At 36.8% G+C, this 19,786-nt stretch overlaps 1 protein-coding gene and 1 long non-coding RNA gene across 2 annotated transcripts; one reads left to right on the top strand and one right to left on the bottom strand.

Moving 5' to 3' along the window:
* Positions 1 to 7,966: 7,966 nt before the first annotated feature.
* Positions 7,967 to 9,364, top strand: LOC119986904. The gene is made up of 5 exons (XM_038831595.1): positions 7,967 to 8,120; positions 8,210 to 8,356; positions 8,445 to 8,648; positions 8,831 to 9,038; positions 9,085 to 9,364. The coding sequence occupies exons 1-5, from the start codon at positions 7,967 to 7,969 to the stop codon at positions 9,362 to 9,364; spliced, it is 993 nt and encodes a 330-aa protein (XP_038687523.1).
* Positions 9,365 to 12,198: 2,834 nt separating this feature from the next.
* On the bottom strand, positions 12,199 to 12,961 carry LOC119987345. Its single transcript, XR_005465435.1, has 2 exons — positions 12,832 to 12,961; positions 12,199 to 12,683 (listed from the first exon to the last, which is right to left on the bottom strand). It is a non-coding gene; the product is annotated as an uncharacterized LOC119987345 (long non-coding RNA).
* Between the last annotated feature and the right edge of the window lie 6,825 nt (positions 12,962 to 19,786).

Here is a 19,786-nt window from a genome sequence, read left to right as displayed (position 1 = left end):
GTTGGGTCAACTCCCACTCACGCATGTAGAGCTGAGTTCCTTTTAGTGTAAATTTCAAATTTGTACAAGCAAATTCACACAAGGGAACGGATAGTGCTACCTGAAGTACACGAACAATGGGAGCTCCAATATAGAAACCTTCCATAGGCCATATAGGAGACATCAACCTCTTTGAGAAATTATTACTCTCGAATATGTACCTATATATCCCAAGTATTTTCAGCTACACATGATTGAGTATTATTCAATCCCTCATGAATTATATACTCAATCCATCCTTACAATTACAAGTATTCGAAATCAAATCAAACTCTTTTGAATGAGATGATTCCGGCCGATGAATACCAGTAACAGGTGTAAAACCAACAAATACTTTTCTTTTCGCCCTCATATCACTCAGATCTAAATCAACATGTTTTCCTAGGAGTGTTCCTTTATGTCGAATCATTCCATGACCATAGGTGACACTCTTAAAGTAGCAAACATTAATTCATCACATCATGACATAGTCAAAAGTTGCAAAGGGTAATAAAATTTTTAGATCTATTTAAGATCTCCAAGACTTACACAGTAAAGAAGTAGGGATCCATTCTTTACTTCCTGAATGGTCACTTGCACATGTAGTATGAAATACATGCTATGGTGGAACTTCACTCATATGTCATTGTTCTCCTCGTAAGAGGAAATACACCATACGAGTTTGAGTCTTGTCACCAATTCACAGGCGTCAAACTTGATATTCTCATCTACTCACTATTAACAATGCCAAATGACTAATTTCACACTATGCATTCTACAACTAGACTCATGAATGGTGAGGATTCATTCATGTCGGTTCTTCTTGTTCTAAGAAACTCATCTTGGCCCTAACCAAGGCGACTCCATTTTCAATAATATTGAATTATACTCGCTCCCACTGCACTCAAGTCGCGTTCTGAGCGTTCTAATTCAAATAGTCTCATATCTATTCGCCCTCTTAGCGCTAGAGGCGATTGCTCGTGTGAGTGAGCCAATCCATGTCTATTGACACACTTCATAAATTGTACTATCAATAGTCACAGTGTATGCCATAAATAAATGTTGAATAATTTAATGACATTCAAATATTATTCAATAGTTACAAGTATTTACAGGATCCACATAACATATAACATTCTAAATTACATCCTACGTAAGCCTAGGGATCTCACATGTTTAACAAATGCGTCCCTAGCTATTGGTTTGGTAAGTACGTCAGCCACCATATCATGTGTAGAAATGTGTTTGAAGACCACTTCCTGTTCAGCAATTGTGTCTCTAATAGAGGGATATCTCATCCTGATGTGTTTGGTCTTTCCATAGTATTTGGGATCCTTGGCTACAGCCAATGCAGCAGTGTATCGCAGAAAAATGTCACAGGTTCTGATGCTGATTTGACAACTTCTAAATGTTGCAGGAAACTCCTTAACCAAACTGCATCTTGTGTTGCTACAGAACAAGCTACGTACTCAGCCTCCATCGTGGACAGGGCTACACATGATTGCTTCGTGCTACTCCATAGTATTGCACTACCATTAAGCAAAAAAGTATATCCTGAAGTTGATTTAGACTGATCTATTTCTCCTCCCCAATCAGCATCAGAATAACCGATCAGTCGTAAATCTTTTTTTCCTTGGTAACATAGCATGTAATTTGAAGTCCCTTTTAGATATCACATAATCCTTTTGACTGCTATCTTGTGCTTTTGACCAGGGTTCGATTGAAATCAACTAACCAACCCAACAACATTACTTATGTCAGGACGTGCACACATCATTGCATACATCAAACTACCAACAGCACTGGCATATGGTACTCTTGACATTTTTTCTATCTCTTCTGGAGTCTTGGGACACATATGAAGACTTAGGCTCAAGTTCTTATCAACAGGGGTATCCATCGGTTTGATTTCTTGCATGTGATAGCGCTCTAACATCTTTTTGATGTAAGTCTCTTGAGAAATTCTCAAAAGCCTTCTAGCACGATTTCTTATGATCTTCACACCTAGCACGTAGCTAGCCTCACCCATGTCTTTCATTTCAAAGTTCGATGATAACCACTTCTTAGTGGCATCAATCAATTCTTTGTTATTCCTAGCCAACAAAATATCGTCGACATACAAGGACAAAATTATGAAACCATTACTTGAACATTTTAAATACACGCAATAGTCTTCTTCCATCATTGTAAAGCCATCCCTTTGGATTTCTTGATGAAACTTGATGTTCCATTGCCTAGATGCTTGTTTAAGACCATATATGGATCTATTTAGCTTGCAAACTTTGTGCTCTTATCCTTTAGACTCAAAGCATCAAGGTTGATCCATACAGATTTCCTCATCTAGTTCTCCATTGAGAAATGCAGTTTTCACGTCCATCTGGTATAATTCTAAGTCCATGTGTGCAACTATTGCTAGGACGAGATGAATTGAAGTTATTCTCATAACTAGTGAGAAAGTATCTTTATAATCAATTCACTCTTCTTTAGTGTATCCTTTTGCTACTAACCGAGCCTTATATCGTTCTATTGACCCATCCGTCTTTCGTTTAATTTTTAGAATCCATTTATTTCCAATGGATTTTTGACCTGGCAGTAAATCAACCAAGTCCCAGACTTGATTAGCTTTCATAGACTCCAACTTTTCTTCCATAGCTTTAATTCATTCCTTAGCTTTAGGATCATATAAAGCCTCATTGACTGTTTTAGGCTCTTCATCATCCTGTGGAGTAATCATGAATATTTCCCCTTCAATCTCAAATCGATGACGTGGGATTCATTCACGAATACTTCGATGAGGTTGAGATTGCTCATGATCTTGCTCCATAGAAGTTTGATCAGGCACTATGTCGCTCCCACTTTCCCCATAGGATTAAGAGTTTCCTTTAATCCCTCTGCTGGTATAGGTGCGCCATTTTCTAGATTTCCCATTTCGTAAAATTGGAAATCTTTGTCAATCTCACCACTCACATGAAAGTCCTCTTCTAAGAATACGACATCACATGACTCAATTTTTGTCACCTTCCTATCAGCTTCTTCACCAATAAATATGAATCCTTTAGAGTGAGAAGAGTATCGAATGAAGATACACTTTTTCCCTCTAGGACCAAGTTTCCCATGGTGATGGGAATTATTGTGAACATAAGTTGCACACCCCCAAGGATGCAAATTTCTTAAATTAGGTTTTTCACCATTCCATAGCTCATATGGGTGGAGGGGACAAATTTAAAGGGCACATGGCTAAGAATGTAGGCAGCAGTCAATATTACATCTCCCCAAAAGGAAATTGATAAATTGGCTTACGCCATCATTGACCTAACCATGTCTAATAGGGTCATATTCCTTCTTTCTACTACGTCATTTTGTTGCGGAGTATAAGGAATAGTTAGCTATTGAGCTATCCCCATTTCATCACAAAATTTTTTGAATTGGTCAGACAGATATTCACAACCTCGATCGGTCCTTAAAGCTTTGATCTTTGTGTTTAATTGATTCTCCACCAAATTGGTGTATTGTTTGAAGCAGTCCAATGCTTCAAACTTGTGTGAGATCAGATAAACTTGACCAAAACGTGTGAAATCATTTATAAAAGTGATGAAATATGCGGCACAATGTCTAGCCCTTACCTTCATTGGTCCACATATGTCATAATGGATAAGTTGTAATGCACTATTGGCTGTCCTTGGCTTTGTCAAATGGTAATCTAGTTGCTTTTCTAGCTAGGCAATGCTTACAAGTGGGCAATTCTACTTTGGCGAGAGATCCTAAGAGACCTACTCTAGCCAATCTATTTAATCGGTCTTGCCCAATGTGTCCTAATCTAGCATGCCATAATATACTATCAATACTTGGAACAAAACTGAAATTTCCAACAACATAGATAGATGTATTGTCATTAAGTACAATATTAATGGCGTCTAACACCATAAAACCATCCAACACGTAGCTAGAACCATAATATACGTTGTCCAAAAATATTTTCATACAACCTTTATTAAAAACAAGATGAAAACCTAGTTCTAGCAACACAAGAACAGAATCTAGATTTCGTCAAACTTCTGGAGCATAGAGCATATCATGGAGATAGAGTGCGCGACCTCCCGGTAGTTCTAGCTTATATCTACCGATCCCAAGCACATTAACGAAAGCATTGTTCCCCATGTATATACATCTACTCCCCTTCGGAATCCGACGAAAATCTATAAAAGTTGTTCGATCCCTTGCTACATGGTCGGCTGCTGCTGCTGAGTCTATAGTCCAATAAGACACAGATTCAATAAGCATTAAGCAAGTACTAACATACAATTTAGAGGGACTAAAGTAGTTAAACATTACCTTTGGCTCAGTGCAATCACGAGCAAAGTGACCTGGTTCACCACAATTGGCCACAATTGAAACAATTGTTGTTTTTGTCTTTCTTGCCACCGCCTTTCCCACGCTTGCACTTGTGTCCACTAAAACTAGCTTCATTCCCCTTTTTACCTTTATTGGGACCTTTACCTTTTCCCTTTTTATGACCAGAATTTGATGCTCTTCGCGAATCAGTCATAAAAACCTCTTCAACAAGTTTTTCAGCGAGAAGACGATCTTCTTCAAGCTCAACATGGTGAGCGACCTCATCAAATGTCTTGATGTTGTTGTTGTGGGTAAGGTTAACACGCATGTGTTCCCAAGTACTCGGTAAAGAACGAATAACAGCTTGGACTTGCTGCTCGTCAGTCATTTCATGCCCAGCAGCCCTCAATTCACTGATCATGTTGACATGACCGTTAGATGCTACCTCATCATGTGATTTTGGCGCTTCTTATAACCATCAAATTTGAGGGTTAATTGACGAAGTCTAGTAGTCGAGGTTCCCCCATATTGAACCTTCACAGCATCCCAAACTGCTTGAGCTGAACGATGCTTCTCAAAGTGCAACATTATGTCATTCTTCATGCTGCTCAACATCAATATGTGAGTCACACGATCTTTGCGCTTATATGTTTGATATGCTTCCATAGCATGCCTATGTTGAGCAGTGTTCCCATGCTCAGGTTCAACCATTGGTTGAGTGATTGTTTCCAGCATGCTTCTAGGAGATACTGAATCTTACGATGCCAAACATCATAGTTATTTTCATTCAGTTTGTCTCCTTGGTTCAAGTCAGTGACAATGCTTTTTGTTGCAGCCATTTCAACTATACAGACAAAATTGCTAACATTAGAATCTAGTACAATTTAAATTTTCAAATAATTTTGCCACTTCATTTCAAATCAATAATATTAACCTAACATATGCCACAGAAACGAATAACAACGTAAACATTCAAATTCCCATTAGCATAATCCAATTAGTGTTTTCGATTTAAACAAGTGCAAAATATTTTAGTTATTAGTTCATCTAATAACTCTCACTATTTAATGACATTTATATTCATGCACATTTATTGTAATTAAACAAAGAAATTACATAAAATAAACATGTCATTAATGAAAATATCCAATAGGTACATCAAATACATAAATATGTATAAATATAAGAAAGATGTACAAATAAAATAAATACAACATAAATCACATGCTAGGACCATAATCAGGATCCTTTTTCATGTCATCTTCATCTTCTTCGTTATGTCCACCAAGTTCGCACACCTCATACCATGAAACAAATCGAGCAGCAGAATCTAAATGATTTGCGCTACGACCAATGCGGCGTTTACCCATATTAGCATACAAAAGCAGCAGCTCATCCGCGAGAGTTTCAATACTCAACGTGCTCAACCTTTGCTTCAATAAGTCTCGAACCATATTCCACTCTTCCGGTAGAGAATCAATGAGTCTCGAACCATGTTCCACTCTTCCGGTAGAGAATTTGTTGCTCGACGTAGAACTCATGAACATCCTGAATCCACAAAATTTTCATCCAATTATACATATGATATATGTGTAGATGCATGGTGTGACTAGGAGTTTTTCTATATCCCAATAAGTGTATTATTTGTGCTCTTGTAGCCACTACAAACACAAATAATTAAATCACACTAACAATTAAACTTTTAACTATTTAATTATCATATGTAATGATTTTCCGGTTATCAAAAAATTCCAAAAAAATAATTAAAAAATAGAAATTATTATTTTAATTAATCTGGAAAAAACAGAATGAAAATCAGACCGTTCACGCTCCCTCACATGCCCAAACAAAATTGTTGGTCTGATGAGAGACGGTGCGTTACACGCGCCACTGACGTGCGTGGGATAGGGTAGCGTAATACTGTTATCGACTGCTGGTCAAACCCAATCCGTACCCGCCTGTCTGACCCACTATTTGACCCAGTCAGTTGACCCAACTGGCTCTTGAGCGCTCTGCCAGGCGTGTGAGACGCACGTGCCACCTTCTATGGCATTTTTGGCCAAAATTTATTTTCGATCTAGACAAATAGGGTGTCCTGATTTCATTTCTGGTCTTATATTTACTATTACAGTATTCTAAATTGGTGTTTGATGTTCAAACTGTAATACCGCAACAGTAATTCGTCAATCAAAACACAAAACCAAAAATTTCATACCAGTTTCGATTCTTATCTTTGAAAGATCATATCAATTCACATAGTTCTTCAAACATTTCACAAAAATGTCTGTTAGAAAGGTTGTTTCAAGAGCTTTCCAACCATACCAAACTCGTTCATAGCAAAATTACATAAGATACTCAATTTTGAATGGAAAGTTTCGGTTTTTTTTTATGAATTTTGAAGAACATAAACCCGATTTACACAATTTTCAGCCATCTATATATGTTCTAATCATGCAAATCAGATTCAACATTATAGAAACAACCTATGCTCCGATACCAATGTAGCGTTTCTAAGGAGAAATTGAAAACTTACTGATTTCTTGATCGGTACGAATAAACGAGGATTCGTTTCTAACTTCATTACTAGAACCAAGAACGATTCCACAGTACAAACACTTTTTTTTTTACTTGTAAACTTAAGTTCTTCAATACAAAATGTTGGAATCCACACAGCCAAATCTCTGTACTGTGTTCTCTCTTTTTAAAGAAAAGAAATGTCAATTACAATTTTATAACTAACGTAAGAAAGTTACTAGCAGTTGTCTAGACAACTGCTCAATAACCCACCTATGGGACTATGGGTTGGGTTAGATCAAGCCCTCATGGGCGGCCCATATCCAAGACCCAATTTCCAACAAGATTGTTGCGAACTATGTTGAGGAGATGGAATGTGGAAACTTTTGGGAATATTGCTGAAAATATTAAAAGAGTTGAATCAAACATTGATACTTTAAAGAAGTTAAAAGGGAATCGTACTTTGACTGATGTAGAAGTCTCCTCTCTGATCAATCTCCAATCTGATCCTTGGTCCTTATATAGAAAACAAGAAAGTCTCTGGAGGCAAAAGTCTAGGGTAAAGTGGATTAAAGAAGGTGACAGGAACACTCGCTTTTTTCACACTATGGCCAATCTAAGGGGTAAGTGCAATCGTATTACCACTTTTCATACTGCCATAGGAATTATTGATGATCCCTCCCTTACCAGAGCTGAAGTTTTTAGGCACTTTGATTCTTTGTATGCTGTGAATGGATGGTCAAGGATAGAAATGCACAGGATCACCTGAATTCTGAAATTGCAATCAGTTTGGAGGAACCCTTTTCTTTTGAGGAGATAAAAGGTACCATCTGGAGGTGTCATAGCATTAAGGCCCCAGGTCCAGATGGTTTCAACTTTGAATTCTATAAAAAGATGTGGAATGTTGTTTCTGGGGATGTGGTTGATAAGATGAAATTTTTTTTTTCCACAGGGGTGCTGCCTAAAGGAGTCAATTCAACTTTTATAACTTTGATCCCTAAAGTTAATGGTGCAAACAAGCTGAAGGATTTCAGGCCTATAAGCCTTATCAATAGCCTTTACAAAATTGTGTGAAAGACTCTCAAATAGACTCAAGAATCAGATGAAATTTATTATCAGTGAAGAGCAATCTGGTTTTGTGAAGGAAAGACAGATCATGGATGTGGTCTTGGTAGCCAATGAAACTGTGGATCATCAGAAAAGGAATAAAAAGAGGGGCTATATCTTAAAAGTAGATTTTGAGAAAGCTTTTGACGGTGTGCAATGGGATTTTCTGGGAGCGTTATGATCAAAATGGGTTTTCGAAATAAATGGATAAACTGGATCGTGAATTGTGTTAAGACAGCTAAAATTTCAGCCCTTGTAAATGGGTCTCCTACTGATGAAGTTAGCTTAGGTTGGGGCTTAAGGCAAGGAAATCCCCTCTCTCCCTTCCTGTTCATAATTGTGACTGAGGAGCTACACCAAATTATTTCAAATGCTAAGAGGTTGGGTTTCTTAGGAGGAATCTCTATCGGAAATGGAGGGTCTCAAATTTCCCATTTGCAGTATGCTGATGACACAGTTTTCTTTTTGCCCAGACATCATGGAAAATCTTATGGTTCTGAAAAGACTTTTACGTTGCTTTGAACTCATGTCTAGCCACAAAGTCAATTTCCATAAGTCCACCTTAGTTGGGATTGATATTGATGATGACGAGGTTAATCGGATGGCCAAAAGATTATACTGTAAAACTGGAAAGTTGCCAATTATTTACTTGGGGATGCCTTTTGGGGGAACTCTTGGTAGAATCCAGCTTTGGGATCTAGTTGTGGCAAATATTCAGTCAAGATTGTCAATGTGGAAAGCTAAACACCTCTCTATAGGAGCCAGACCAACTCTGATCAAATATGTTATGTATAGTCTTCGTGTGTACTACATGTCTCTATTGAAGATGCCTAAAGGAGTTGCAAATTTTATTGAAAAGCTGCAAAGATCCTTTCTCTGGGGGATATGGAGGGACATGGAAGGATTCACAATATTGCTTGGGAGAATATTGCTAAACCTAAAGACAGAGGAGGAGCTGGTGCTTCTAATCTTGCTGATAAAAATGGGTGTGGAGATTTAACTATGACCAAGATCTCCGACAGCCTATATGGAAGCAAATGCTTCAAGAAGAGTATAATTTTCCTTAGGTGATCTTAACCCCCAATGCTCTACTAATTTGTCAACTCTTTGCAGGAATGTCCAAGACCTTTTAAATCCTACTGGTGGGAGAGTTGAACATGCTATCAGGGAAGGCCTAGCCTTTAGCCTAGGCAATGGCAAAAAGATCATGTTCTGGGAAGATATTTGGATAGGTGATCTTGCTCTGAAAGATAAATATCAAAGACTCTATATGGTTTCAAACCTCCACAATTTGCCTATTGATAACTTTGGAGTCTGGGATGGCCTTAATTGGAATTGGAGTCTCTCTTGGCGCAGAGAGCTTTTGTCAGTGGGAAAAAGCCCTAGAATTTGACCTTGTCCAAGTTATTAGTCAAATGATTATCTGCCCCACTAAGAATGACAGGATCATCTGGAAGGATTCATATGGTTGTGTTTTTTTAGTGAAATCTCTTTCCAGTGTAGCTTCAACAGTCACTATTGGGGATCTTGAGCCTATTTCTGATTTGCATCTCTCTTAGGTGTGGAATGTTTGGGCTCCCCCCAAAGTAGAATATTTTATCTGGTTGTTACTCAAGGTAAAATGATACGAAGGTGAGGCTGCACAACCTTGGTTTGGTGTCTCTGGAGAATCTGAATTGTCTTTTCTACGATAGTTTTCCTAAAACAACTGATCATTTGTTCTTACTTACTAGAATCTGGTACAAAATCATAAATTGGTGGGACTCATTATGGTGTATCCCTAACAATATCTCTTCCTTGTTTCAAGAATGGAATTCCTTTGCTTCAGGTAAAATGCAAAAGAAAGTGTGGTATATGATGTTTGTTTTGGACCTATGGTCCTACATATATGATTTTGATGATATTAAAACATTAATGTAATATTTGATTTATAAGAATTGAATTTAAATGATTATGCCATGATGTTTGCCATATGTGTTCAACATGTTAAATGAGGCTTATGCCTATATTTATGTGAAGTTGACATCCATTTATGCTTAATATAGTGCTGGAAAATCAGTTTTGAAAACAAACAAGAATCGACTTATTAGTTAAAGCTTAATCTTTGATTATTCATAATTTAACCAACTTAGGTCCAAATGACATGAAACTTGAACCACACATTCATAAGACCTAAATATGTGTTCTAGGACAAGCATTAGTGCATTACATTCATATTGGTCATATACTTAATTTCCGCCAAAACTAATTTTTGCGTAAAACTTACGTTTTGAGCATATGTGTTCTTTAATGAACGTGACAAACCAAATGTACTCCGATTTGCATGAAAATTTGTTTGCACCTTAATCTCAACATTTTGAACACTTTTTAATAGGCATTGTTCGAGTGATTTTGTCAATTGAGATGCGTTTTAATAGGATTACTTGTACAGCCCTATATGTGGTATGTTAGTGAAGCAATCGGCACGAAAGATGAAGTCACCACCAATTGATTTTTAGGGTGCAATTGGACACCCGTTTTGATCTACAGCAAAGGAAATGGATAAGGGGGTCTATTGAGCATGGGGAAGGTGTTAGGCACCTGATGAGTATCCCACATCGAAAAAATAGGGCTACCAACTCTAGTTTATAAGGATCCAAGACACCCTCACCTAGTAAGCCGGTTTTCTGGGTTGTAGTTCTACCTTGGGCCTTATGGGCCGGTGTGGGTATTCATCATTGGTGCTTTCATTGAGAGAGTCGCGTTTGCGGAGAGGGCTGCCATCCGGGAAAGGGCTACCGTCTGAAGGGCGAGTGGAGCCGCCAGGCGAGCGTAGCCACCGTGGACGTCGGCTGTCCAGGGGGGGTAGTTTGATGAGTATCCCACATCGAAAAAATAGGGCTACCAACTCTAGTTTATAAGGATCCAAGGCACCCTCACCTAGTAAGCCGGTTTTCTGGGTTGTAGTTCTACCTCGGGCGTTATGGGCCGGTGTGGGTATTCATCAGCACCTTATAACTCCCGAAAACGGTTACGTTTAAGAATGTTTTCCTATTTGGCTCTAATTTGTTTTAAGAAATGATTGTATGTCCCAATTGTTTTAATGAATTTTTCATATACCCGAAAAAATAATATATTATCAAATGGGTGGAAATGTGTTCCATTAATGTTATACCAAAGTTCTAATTTTGAAAATCCCATTTGGTGGGTTTTATTGGAAATGTGTGAATGATGCACGGGATCATTGGGGGCCATTCCCAGCTTGGTCAAAAAGTGGATAAAAAATCCCACCTAGAGTGGGTTTTGAGGATTTAAAAAAGGATGCACGGGATCATTGGGGTCATTCCTGACTTGACAAAAAATGTTTAGAAATTGATGAAAAATCCCACTTGGAGTCATTGGGGTCATTCCCAGCTTGTCCAAAAATGTTTAGGAATTGATGAAAAATTCCACTTGGAGTGATTTTTGATAATTTTGAAAAAGGGTGCACGAGATCATTGGGGTAATTCCCGGCTTGACAAAAAATGTTTAGCAATTGATGAAAAATCTCACTTTGAGTGGTTTTTGATAATTTTGAAAAAGGATGGACGGGATCATTGTAGCCATTCCCGACTTGGCAAAAAATGTTTAGGAATTGATGAAAAATCTCACTTTGAGTGGTTTTTGATAATTTTGAAAAAGGGTGCATGGGATCATTGGGGTCATTTCCGGCTTGGCCAAAAATGTTTAGAAATTGATGAAAAATCCCACTTGGAGTGGTTTTTTGATAATTTTGAAAGAGGATGCATTAACGTGCAATTTGAGAATTTTGTTGGTGCACCAAAGGAATTCACAATCAATGAAGAAATCCGTTTCAAGCCATATTTACAATCATGTTTTTTATGAGAAAAGAAAAAGTTCATTTAGGACCCATTGGATGGGCTAAATATCTTTAAACCCTCCCCTGATGCCCAAAATAAATTCTCCTAGTCCCTAAAAACATGTTTACGTTCTGGTTCCACAAAAACCAAATATTCTGATTGAATCTCAATGGAACCCCAATTCTTGAAGGTTCCTTGATATTTAGACAGAATACAAGGATTCCATAATTAGTCTTGGTGCATTTATTAGGGTTGGACGGCTTGGATTAATCCTAAAACTAACGCATTGCATTTTTGTTTTCATTATGTATAACAAACAATCACATGCATCTAAATCATCTAACACCCTACATAAAATTATTTAACTACTTTACACTATTTTCCACTATCCTATTACATGGTTTACATTTTACAAAGATATATACATGTCAAATCATAAAATTCTAAAAAATATAAGAAAAATACAAGTATTGTACATAAATATCTGAATTTTAGATGCTAAAACTAAATTGGACCAATCCAACCCATGGAGCCTACCGATTGCTCAATTCCGGCCCAACTTCCAAATGTACACTCCAGCCCCAATAAAGTCCAGCCCGGTCCAAAACCAAAATCAAACAAAAGGAGAGGTTAAAGCTGAATACTCAAATGTAAATCAAGATTCAAATCAAATCAAGCCCACATTGAGAGATTCACACATATAAACACAATTTTTCATGTTACATATAAACATAACTTTTCAAATCAGATCTGGTTCGGAAATGGCCTCGGGTAAAGTCTCATCAACATGGTTTGATCGATCGAAAACCCCATCCTATCGATCAAAAATAGATCACGAGCCAGCAATATGGCTGGAAACCGCAATTTGGACACCTTGATTAAGAACATGAACCAGCAATATGAATCAATATGAACACAATAGAACAAGGACACGAACCAACAATATGAATCAATATGAACACATAGAACAAGAACACGAAGCAGCAAACACAGGCCAATCGGATTGAGTGCAGAATATTACCTTCAGAGAAATAGAACCAAAGAGATGGTAAGAATGAACGCATGCTCTCTAAACAGAACCCTCTCTTTTTCTCTTTCTTTCATGCCGGTTTTTCTCTTTTTCTCTCCTCTCTTTTTCTCTCTTTTTTTCCTCCTAGTGTGCGGCTCCCCCTTGGCTTTTCCTCTCTTTTGCTTTTATATGAAACCACAAATCCTACCTTTCTTGTATTTTTCCTACTTTAATCCACACCACACATCTCCCATTTCTATTATGTTAATTCTTTTTCTTTTTTTTATTTCTTTTATTCCCTAAATATTTTCTAGGGTTTTTACTTGAGTGGGTAGTTGGGCCAAGATTTGGGCTTATTTGAGTGTAAAGGCCTTGAATTTTTGTAAATTTGTGGGCTCATAGGTTTTAAACAAAGAAGAGAGTTTTTGGGTTTGGGTTTGGGTTTGGATTTTTATTTTTGTTTTTGTATTCTTTTTTCATTTTCATTTTTATTTTTAAAATTCCACTGGACGGAAACCAATTACTATAGTTGGTCAACTTGGTTAGACTATAAATTTATCACATGTGAACCAATTGACTTAAAAATTTGGTATGTTAATTATATTCACTATGATCCTTCATATATAATTTTAACGGCCAAATTTTGATCACCACACTCAGGGGCTGGACAGTGAGCTGATTGATATACTTCAGTTTTATCGGTATTTGATTAAGGGAGTCACTTGCTTGGTTGAGTAACTAAATGATTCCCGATTATTATGAAATTTTATATGAGCATTCTAATATATATGAAATGATTTATAATGCAGTGATTTGAATTTTCTGGGTTGTTTTTGAATATGATTAACCTAAGTTCTTTTTATGAAGCTGTTTGAGCTTACATACAATTGGGGAGTTCTACCTCCTATTTCCTTATAGGTTATTCAATTCAATGATCTTATAAGTGTTAAGATTCAAATTTGGGAGCATTGGAAGTCCAGTTTTCAAGAATGAGCTCTAGAAAACTATGAAAATCCTTGGTTACCCATCCTTCCACTAAGGTCAAATTAATTGGTGATTGAAATTAGCCTAAGAGATGGATATGATGAGAAATATTGAGCTGCAAGATTCAAATTGTGAAGTGAAAATTCAGATTTGAATTTCATGCTACCCCGATTATACATGAATTTGGTCAAGTGCAACATTTGAAGATTTATGTGCATGGATGGACCAACTATATGAAGCTTAGCATTGCTGAAATTTTAATTGTCAAAACTTTTAAAAGAAGTTTCAAGCATTGGAGGGAAGTTTTATTGGCTTTGAATTCAAAAGACAAAGCATGGAGCCAAAAGACTTGGAGGAGAAAGAGCCACATCATCTATTACCCAAAATGGGTCAGCTTTTGTACTTTGTATCAAAAAAGTACGAAAAAAATCGAAAAGGCCCCTAAACTTTGACCACTAGGTAAATTGAGCCTCTAAACTTCATTTCGGATCAAACATGCCCCTGAACTATGATGAATAATGTCTGTTACCCCTCCGTCACATTTTCCATCCAAATTCGCTTATTTGACCCATTTTATCAAAGTACAGAGGCTTAAATGGACCATTTTTGCTAGAAACGTGGCATCCATGTCGGCAACATGTAAGCCATTTAACGGAAAAACCTTGTCAAATCAACGAATTTGGATGGAAATTGTGAGAAGGGGTAACAGACATCATTCATCATAGTTCAAGGGCATGTTTGACCGGAAATGAAGCTTAAGGGCTCAATCGACCCAGTGATCAAAGTTTAGGGACCTTTTCGATTCTTCTTCCCATAAAAGTATTAAGTCTCGTTTGGCATTCTTTGAGTCATCCTATGAGCTGCAATGAAGGAACTTGTGAAGACGCCCAAACAACGCTTTGCACCTAAAGCTTTTTGGAGACCATTTTGAGCCAACGGTCACTTTATGTATGGCTTGGATGAGAGACATTTTTAATCCAATGGTCAGCTGTGCTTGAAGACATTTAATGGCCAAGATGAAGACCAAAGTAGCAAGATCAAGGGCTGATATTGAAACAACACTTTTGCTTGTCAAAATGGAGAATTTGAGACAAGTCCCAACGGCACTTAAATGGAAGGTGGAGATTTTTTTGTTCAAATCATCAAGGGCCAAGATTAAGTCATGAATGAAAGGCTAAGATTGAGAGATTGAAGATTGATCCAATGGTTGAGATTGTGTAGAGACAAATGAAAGTTGGGGTTCTATCTCATTCTACACTTAGAGAAGCATATTGAGAAAAATCCTTTGAGAGAAAATTGCTATCAACCTACATCAATCATCAAGCTTCTCATCAATTGAAAGATCTTCTCAAACTTCAAGTCTCTACATTCAAGGACTTCTCACTACTCTTGCTTTTGCAAAAGAGAAATTCCTACATCTTTTAGGCTACACATATTTACATCAAAACCTCTCTTGTTCTTAAAATCATATCCTACCCTTGAGCGTGTTGTAGTATTCTTGAGAGTTCCACACCAAATACCTTAGTGGTACCTTGTGCGAACCATATTCTACAAACCTTTCAAAAGTCCCTTGTGAAAGGCAAAGTGTATTATTGAGTTTGGGGGTATGCAAATAATCATTGTAAGGAGTTTTGAGGAGCTCTTAAAACCTCACCTTAGTGGAGTTTGGAAAAATCATAGGTTGGTTATGAACCTAGGTAGTAGACGTAGGAGAAGGGTCTCCGAACTACTCTAAATCACTGTGTTGATCTTGCTTGCTTATTTGCTTTTACTTGTTTCTTGTTTACTTGCTTCTTGTTTATTTGATATACTGTTTATTAGGGTGTTGTGACATTGCATATAAAATTTCATTGCATTTCGACATCATTTGCTAGGTGAAATTGGTGTTACAAAATCTGTGCGTAGATTGTTGTTTGAAAAACAGATTTGGTGTTACTTGATTATTTGATAATTTGGCATTCATTCCACATTGTATAACATGTTGCATTTGAGTGAAATTTGACTAGGAAACATATTAGAGACCTAATTTGTGTGCTAAGTGCTATTTGATTTTATCTAGGTCAAATTTGTCTAAGGAGATTCCTAGTAGAATTTAGGGACACAATTCACCCCCTTTGTGTTGAGCACAATCCATCAGTTTGCAGCCACCATTTGGAATCAAGAATGTTTTTGAAGGAAAGCATGTGGAGTGGGATAATGTGATGTACTTAATTTTCATAAGATATGGTCTTTGGCTCAAGGCTGTGAATGTCCAATTATCTTATAGTGGTCCTGAGCTTATGAATGCTGGAGTGTATTAATGCTTACGAGGGCACAAGGCAATAAGTTCCTTTTCTTTTTAGTTCTTTGCAGTCTGTATTCAGCCGCATTAAACGATCTGTCCTTTGTAGATGTAAGGGTATCTGTTTTCCTTGAAGCAAGTTCAGTCTTTCTCTTATAAGGAGCACTTCAGGATGAATCAGTCTTAAGCGCCTTCCGCTGTAGCCCCTCTCCCTTTGGTCGAGCTCTACGCCCCTGCGCCTTCAACCAAGTTCAGTGGTTTGAGGGCACAAGGAAAAGGAAACAGGGATTGAGTTGATCTGGATCTAGCCGTAAGAAGAAGAAGGCTCAACTACAACTGGAGCCAATATAAGAGATGAAGGTATAAAGTCATTGACCTCATTATCATGGATTGGTGTGTGGCTCCTATATTTTCTTGCATTTGTTTTTAATTTTTCTCACAGTTTTAATATTAAATTTTCTATAACCTTCTTTTGTATTATTATAATTATTTTTTATGAAAAATTCTTACGAGTAACTTCATATGGTGACAAATAAAGTATCACATGCCACAACTTCCAATACATTTTAATGTAATTAACATTCCATTATATTTAATTTGATAGCTAAAATCGTTTATATTTAATTATGAGTTGTTTATCGATGATATCATCTCAAGTTGTTGTGCTATTGTAAATAGTCCTAAAAAAAATTGTGGGGACAGCCCCACAAAAATTTTTGCAAGGGTCAAAGTGATATTGTTTTTGGACTAGCCCACCCCAATATTAATTCCTGGTTTCGCCCCTACTCGCATGTCTAGAGGGAAAGCAAATGGAGTTGTAAACTTCTTGGCAAAATCTGGAGTTAGCAGACAATATTTGATGATGCCCCGGTTTCCTGTTGATTGATTTTCCCTTCTTCGTGGTTTGATTTCCCCAATTGTTTCTCTCTTTTCTCCCTCTTTAGTTTGGGTTCTAGGTGTTTTTGGAGTTTGGTGTCTTTTCTTGTTTGGATTAAATCTAGTACGGGTAAAGGTTGCTAGGTTGTAATTATCCTTCTCTGGAGGATGATATCTTCCCTATTCAATAAAATTCACTCACAATTATATAAAAAAAAGAGTTTCTAACTTTTAGAATTCAAAATCTATTTTTTAAAATTTTTAAAAAATATATTAGTATTTTGATCGGTCTTACGAACACAACGATATATTTTTGGTTCAAAACAAAAATCAAATTCAACATGAAAAGTGCATGATAATTCTGGATTGTTAGATATAAAACAAAAGATATTTGACACACTTATCAGGTTGTCTTTTATTTTTTTTCCGAACAAAAAGTATATCGTTGGGTTCATAAAACTGATCAAAATACAATTATATTTTTTTCAAATTTTAAAAATTATTGAACCCTAAAAATGAATTCTAAAAGTTAGGATCTCATAAGAGAATTCTTATATATCTATATATATATATATATATATATATATATATATATATATATTTTGCTATATATATTTGAATATGTCCTAGTGTAACATAACGCTTTTCTTTCCTTTTGTGTCAACTATTTTCTCCTATAGGAATAAATAACACATTACTATTCAAGAAAGACACTGAAACTAGAAGAATATAAAAACGGGTTAATTATATTTTTCATTATTGAAAGATAGGAGTTGTTCACTTGTAGCACCCAAAGATTTTTTGTTATAAAATCATCACCCATTTTTCTAAAATGAGACTTTTAGGTGACTCGGTCAGATTTGTACAGTAACGGGAAAGGTCAAAGCTAATTTGGCACATGGTCAACTATTGTAACATTAGATGTGCTGATGTGTATGATGACTTTTAAGAGCGGCGGCCCTGACTCGATTTTCGGAGAACTTACTCCTACGATGTCATTTTTCTGTAGGGTCTGGGTTGGTGGCGAGGGATTCACTGGCTTCGTGTCTTTTACAATCGCTTGGAGAGGAGGTGGCTTCATCTGTGAGGTCATAAAATCAAAATCTCAATGGGTTTCTAGGGTAGGAATTCTTGGTGAGTGAGTTTAATGGTTTAATGGTTAAAAGAAGAAGAAGAATAAAAGAGAAAAATATTAGATGATGCCACATAAGCATTTATTGATTATTGATTATTTATTTAATGTCACATCAGCTGTAAGCCTAACCGAAATTGTTCAAAATGTGTCCGAGTCCCTAAAATAACCCACTTTGAAAAAATGGATGATGACTTTGTAACAAAAAATCTTTGGATCCTACAAGTGTAACCTCCCCTATCTTTCAGTAACGAAAAACATAAATTAACCCATATAAAAACCCTAGACGGCCAGCGGCCAGGAACAAAGCGTTTGATAATATCATCATGGAATGGCAAGATCGAAGTTAATTTCCTCAAAAACGAGCTTGTTGTCTTGATAATATCATCATTATATATCAAGAAAATTTGTAATACCTTAACTCAAACTTTTTTCCCCAACGAAGGCGACACATCCAAATTTGAACTACATTTTAATCCTCTCTCATGTTAACAACAAAAATGATAAAAAAAACTTATAAGGTTTTTGTGGGGCAGGATTTGGGAGGAGAGGTGCGTCAGACAATTTGTTGGACTTGACGGAGTACGAGTAAGGTTTGTAAATTAATTGAACGATATCGTTTAGTGTGTTTCTATACCTATGGTCAATGTAACCGCAGGTAAAAAAGATTCTATAGCCACAATCATCCATAACAACAGCTATAAATGGTAAAATTACTTGCGGTTCTCAAAATCACGGATGAAGTTTAACTCAAACTTAGGGGTTCGCAAATGTAAATATATAAATAGGCCTGTATCTGTAATCTGACAAAAATGTTATTTGTCCCAACACTTTTGGTCCAAATTTTCCTAATCCTATGTGGCATTGTCACCTAAACTTGATAGCATGAAAAACATGTTGACGTGGATAGACACATTTGAAATTTAAATTTCTCTCTTCTCCCTCCATTCCTCTTTTGTTCAAACTTGAAAATTAAATGGGTTAATACCACTTTTGTACACTGAAAGATAGTCAGTATTTCAGTTTACATACCGTTGTTTAAAATGTTTTAATTTTGTCATTCAATGATAAAATTGTTTCAAGTTAGTCTCTCGGGCAGATTTTTCCATTATGGGGTAGTCAAACTGTCCATGTGTCACATTGATTGCCCAATTCTTGATTCCATGTGAATAATGATTTCTATGTGGACATAATCAATTTTTTTAAAAAAAAAAACACGTGGACCAATTTCTCTCCTCACTTGCACCTTTCTCTCTCCTCTCTTGTGAAGCCCATCTTACTTCTCTCTCATCAACGATTCCTCCACTCTTCTATGTCTCTGGCGCCTGTCGACGACCTCTTCATCATCTCTGAAAATTGCCAAGACTAAGATCGGAGTTCTTAGCTTGGTTGATTTGTGGATCGGAGTGGCTCCTCCGACAGTACAAAGAGCTTCTCGAGGGAAATTTCGAGAGATGCCAGATCCGGGGCTTCAAAAAGGGGTATGGGTTCTGTGACCGAGAGGGTAGATTTGGCATGGGTCGAGTTGTCAATTTGAGTTTGTTGAGGAGAGTGTAATCGGATAGAGGATGATCTCTTCCAGATGCAACATCGAATACATAAGTTAGATCCAGCCATCTCACTCTCATGGTCTCTTCTTGGTGGATCTGTATAGTATACTCACTTTGATCGATCTCACGGTATGGGTATCTGGT

This window comes from Tripterygium wilfordii, chromosome 20 (assembly GCF_013401445.1).
Source record: "Tripterygium wilfordii isolate XIE 37 chromosome 20, ASM1340144v1, whole genome shotgun sequence".
Lineage (NCBI taxonomy): Eukaryota > Viridiplantae > Streptophyta > Magnoliopsida > Celastrales > Celastraceae > Tripterygium > Tripterygium wilfordii.
The sequence above is the reverse complement of the archived record's forward strand: the minus strand, read 5'-3'. Positions and strand labels throughout refer to the sequence as shown.